Source organism: Trichosurus vulpecula, chromosome 4, assembly GCF_011100635.1.
Source record: "Trichosurus vulpecula isolate mTriVul1 chromosome 4, mTriVul1.pri, whole genome shotgun sequence".
Classification (NCBI taxonomy): Eukaryota; Metazoa; Chordata; class Mammalia; order Diprotodontia; family Phalangeridae; genus Trichosurus; species Trichosurus vulpecula.
Genome location: NC_050576.1, coordinates 116773939 through 116777487, shown reverse-complemented (window position 1 = coordinate 116777487; position 3549 = coordinate 116773939). Strand labels below are relative to the sequence as shown.

Here is a 3549-nt window from a genome sequence, read left to right as displayed (position 1 = left end):
AGGCACTTAATAAATGTTTATTGACTGACTGATTGACTGAGCTAAATTAGATCACTGGGGAGGGAACTTTCAGGTCTCAAATTCTGTGATTCTGCGAGAAACAAGTCCTATGGGGGCAAGAGAACATTATACACTCTGGTTGTTGCTAAGACAAAGCAAATAAAAGCAGTGGGTAAGATGAGGTAAAAATTTAGCAAAAAGGCGAAGAAGCTGTAGGACTACGGAGACTTGTGAAGGAAAGGGACGCAGCGTTTGGACTAGGCCGCAGCCATGCCATTCTTTGATATTCAAAACCGGCTGGGCCTCGATATCGACAAATGGATGACAATTATGAGTGCTGAACAACCTTACAAAATGCCAGCCCAATGCCATGCTTTTGAAAAGGAATTCATTGAGTGTGCCCATGGAATTGGTATGACCCAAGCCAAGAAAGAATGCAGACTAGAATATGAGGATTTCATTGAATGTTTGCATAGGTGGAAAACGATAGAACACATGGGAGCAGTCATGAAGCAGAAGGAGAAGCTAATGAAAGAAGGGAAGTATACTCCCCCACCTCACCACTCAGGCAAGGAAGAGCCAAGGCCTTGATGAGCCAGCCAGTGGTGACATTGGGTGGCTTCGTTCTTTATGATGGGATGAAAGTATATCCCCTGTTGTCCCCTGGAAATGTATATTTCTTAAAACAGACATCTCCTTCCAAAGGTTAAAAATCATCCTGCTTTTCCCAGCCCGAGTTCTCTCTGTACTTTGCCATTAGGACAACCACCCCAGGCAAGTTGGTGGCAGTGGTTCACCCTTCAGTATATGATCTGTGATTCTGCCTGTATCTGAAAATAGACATTTTGAAAAGTAAACATTTACCAGTGTAAAAAAAAAATTAGCAAAAAAAAAAAAAGGAATTGCCTGCATGGAGCATGTGATTTTTGTATTGCTGCCATGACCAAGTGACACCTATTAATACTCAACATGCCAACTGGTCTGCTTCCTAGGAGAGAAGGTTAATGGTCTTAAGGGATGCTTTGCCACTCTCCCGGTTAGTGGGAAGAATGAAGCATTCCTATAAAAATGGCAAAAGTGTAGCGATGTAGAAACACAAAAGAAAAGAGTTCTGAAGGGAGAAAATGGAGCCCTGACTCCTAACTCCTCAAGAGGTTAGAAGGTAGAAGAGATTTACAGAGAAGAAAATGAAGAAGAAAGAACATTTGAAGCAAAAGAAGAAGGATGAGGATCTTCTGAAGAGGTTAGAGTTGGAGCTTCGGGGAGGAAGAAGTTGTTACTCCTCCAAAGTATGAAGAAATTGATCAACAGGTTGCCTTCAGATGAGAGGGCATCCACTAAGGGTCAGAGGAATAAGACGTAAGTAACTGGTGACTTCCTCTTGAGGGGAACAGCGACCTGGAGTCCTAAAAAGTCTCATCAAAAAGGATTTAAGCTAAAAAAGAAAGTGAGGAAAAGTATCTATGTCTATCCAGTGACCTTGATACCACAGAAAATAGCTATAACATAGGAAGAACAACAATACAAGCACCCCAGAATTCACTGAGAAAATCCAAAAAAGTATCCAGTTACAAAACCCATGACCTCGGATATCTATACACAAATGCACAAAATCTGAATAACAAACCAAAGGAGGTCTCAGGATCCTAAAGCAAGGAGGTCGATTGATCTCATCAGTTTCACTGACTTCTAGTGTGATAGGATCCATGAATGGAACCTAGCTCTGAAAGGGTACACCTTTTACAAAAAGAATGCACTAGGTAAGAGTGGGGAAGAACTGTAATAAGACATGAATTTCCGAGGGAAATCCAGGGAAGAAAAGGCAGAGAACATTTGAATGAAGATCAACAGAGGCAGAAATAGGATCAAGACTATCAACGGATTATACTACGGATCACCAGTTCAGAATAAGGAAATGGATGCTTCAAGAATTAATTCAAGCACTACCTTCTACAAGCACTATCTTTCCTCATTCCTCCTCACCCCATGCACTTGTGCACACACACACACACACACACACACACACACACACACACACACACACACATATTTATTCTGTATGTGTGTGTTTGCATGTTGTCTTCCCTGATAAAATTGTGCTCTTTGACAATAGACGCTAATTTATTTATGTCTTCGTGTTCTCAGACACCACACCTGACACATAGTAGATGAGTAACAAATGCCTTTTGATTGATTTAGTGATTGATAGAATAGCTCAGGAATCTGATCACAAGTAGAGTGGCAATCAGGAACTTTGATTTTTTTGGACATCTGTTGGAGCTTGCTCTTTACCAAAAGCTGAACAACTAATCATTTCTTGACTTGCCTCAATTATAGTTTCATCCTCCAAAAGGAAATGAACTGAGGGGAAAAATTATTCTGGATTCAATTCTCATCATCAAGCAGCAACTGGTTTCAGAAAAGGCTACATTTTGAAAATTTCCACTTTACTGCTCTTTCTGGTCTCTGGGAGCAATCGGAACCCGTCTTTCACATGATAATGCTTTAAATACTGGGAGAAGGCTTTCATTTTTCCATGTGCATCCCTAGCACCTTCAGCTGATCCTCATATGGTATGAACTGAAGGACCTTCAGCATCTTGGCCTTCCTCCACCAAACACTCCCCAGTTTAACAATGTCCTCCCTTAGATGTGGTACCATGACTAAAGACAGTCCTCTAGGAGTTGTCTGATAATGGGAGAGTTTAATAGGACTATCACTCCCCTCCCACTGGACACGCTATTTAGTACAATCCAAGATCACATTGGCTTCTATGGCTGCCGTATGACATTAGCTACAAGCTCGTATTAAAGTCCACCAAAAAAAACCCCAGATCTTTTCCATATGAGCTGTTATTTAACCACAGTTATTCTGTCTTATACTTGTTGCTAAAATGTGGAGGGTCCAATGGAGATAGTGAAAGGCCTCAAGAACATGTGATATAAGAATCAGCTAAAACAGCTGGGGATGTTCAGGCAGAAGAGACCTGGGGAAGGGTGAAGTGGGTTGTAATTCCTTTCTCTGAGTATTTTAGTAGAACAAAGATTAGAAACATTCTTCTTGGCTCCAGAGAATAGCACTAGGAGCAGGGCCAAGAGGAAGATTTCAGGTTGATACAAGGAAAACTTCCTCACAATAAAGGCTATGCAAAAAAGGGAATAAGTTTCCACAGGAAACCTCTGGAAGTAGTGAGTTGCTCCTCCCTAGAGGTCTTCAAATAAAGGCTGAATAACTACTTGGATATTTGGTAGAAGGAATCACTTTGCAGGAATGGGTTCAACTAGATGCCTTCTAAGGTTCCTTTTAAATCTAATAATCTAAGTCCAATAAATGCTTCTAAATCAAATAAATGCTTGTTGCTTGTTGACTTGACTACTAAGTGCCTGAAAACCACTCCAGGATAGCCCACATAGATCACTCACCTTTATTCTTTCCAACATTGTCTCCTCTCCTTTTTTTTTCTTTTTTTTCCTTTTTCTCCTGTCCTTGTCTTCAGGACTAGAGTGCTAGGGAAGAGAGGAGAGATAGAGGGTTAAAAAATTCCATCTC

At 40.9% G+C, this 3549-nt stretch overlaps 1 protein-coding gene across 1 annotated transcript; it reads left to right on the top strand.

Annotated features, from left to right (window-relative positions):
- The first annotated feature begins 260 nt into the window (after positions 1–260).
- On the top strand, positions 261–880 carry LOC118848505 (NADH dehydrogenase [ubiquinone] iron-sulfur protein 5-like). Its single transcript, XM_036757411.1, has one exon. It carries the CDS (start codon positions 271–273, stop codon positions 589–591), a length of 321 nt encoding a protein of 106 aa, XP_036613306.1. The 5' UTR covers positions 261–270; the 3' UTR covers positions 592–880.
- Positions 881–3549: the final 2669 nt, after the last annotated feature.

Bases quoted from the DNA above. Each gene is read 5' to 3' on its own strand.
- LOC118848505 (XM_036757411.1), top strand. From the start codon at position 271: ATGCCATTCTTTGATATTCAAAACCGGCTGGGCCTCGATATCGACAAA.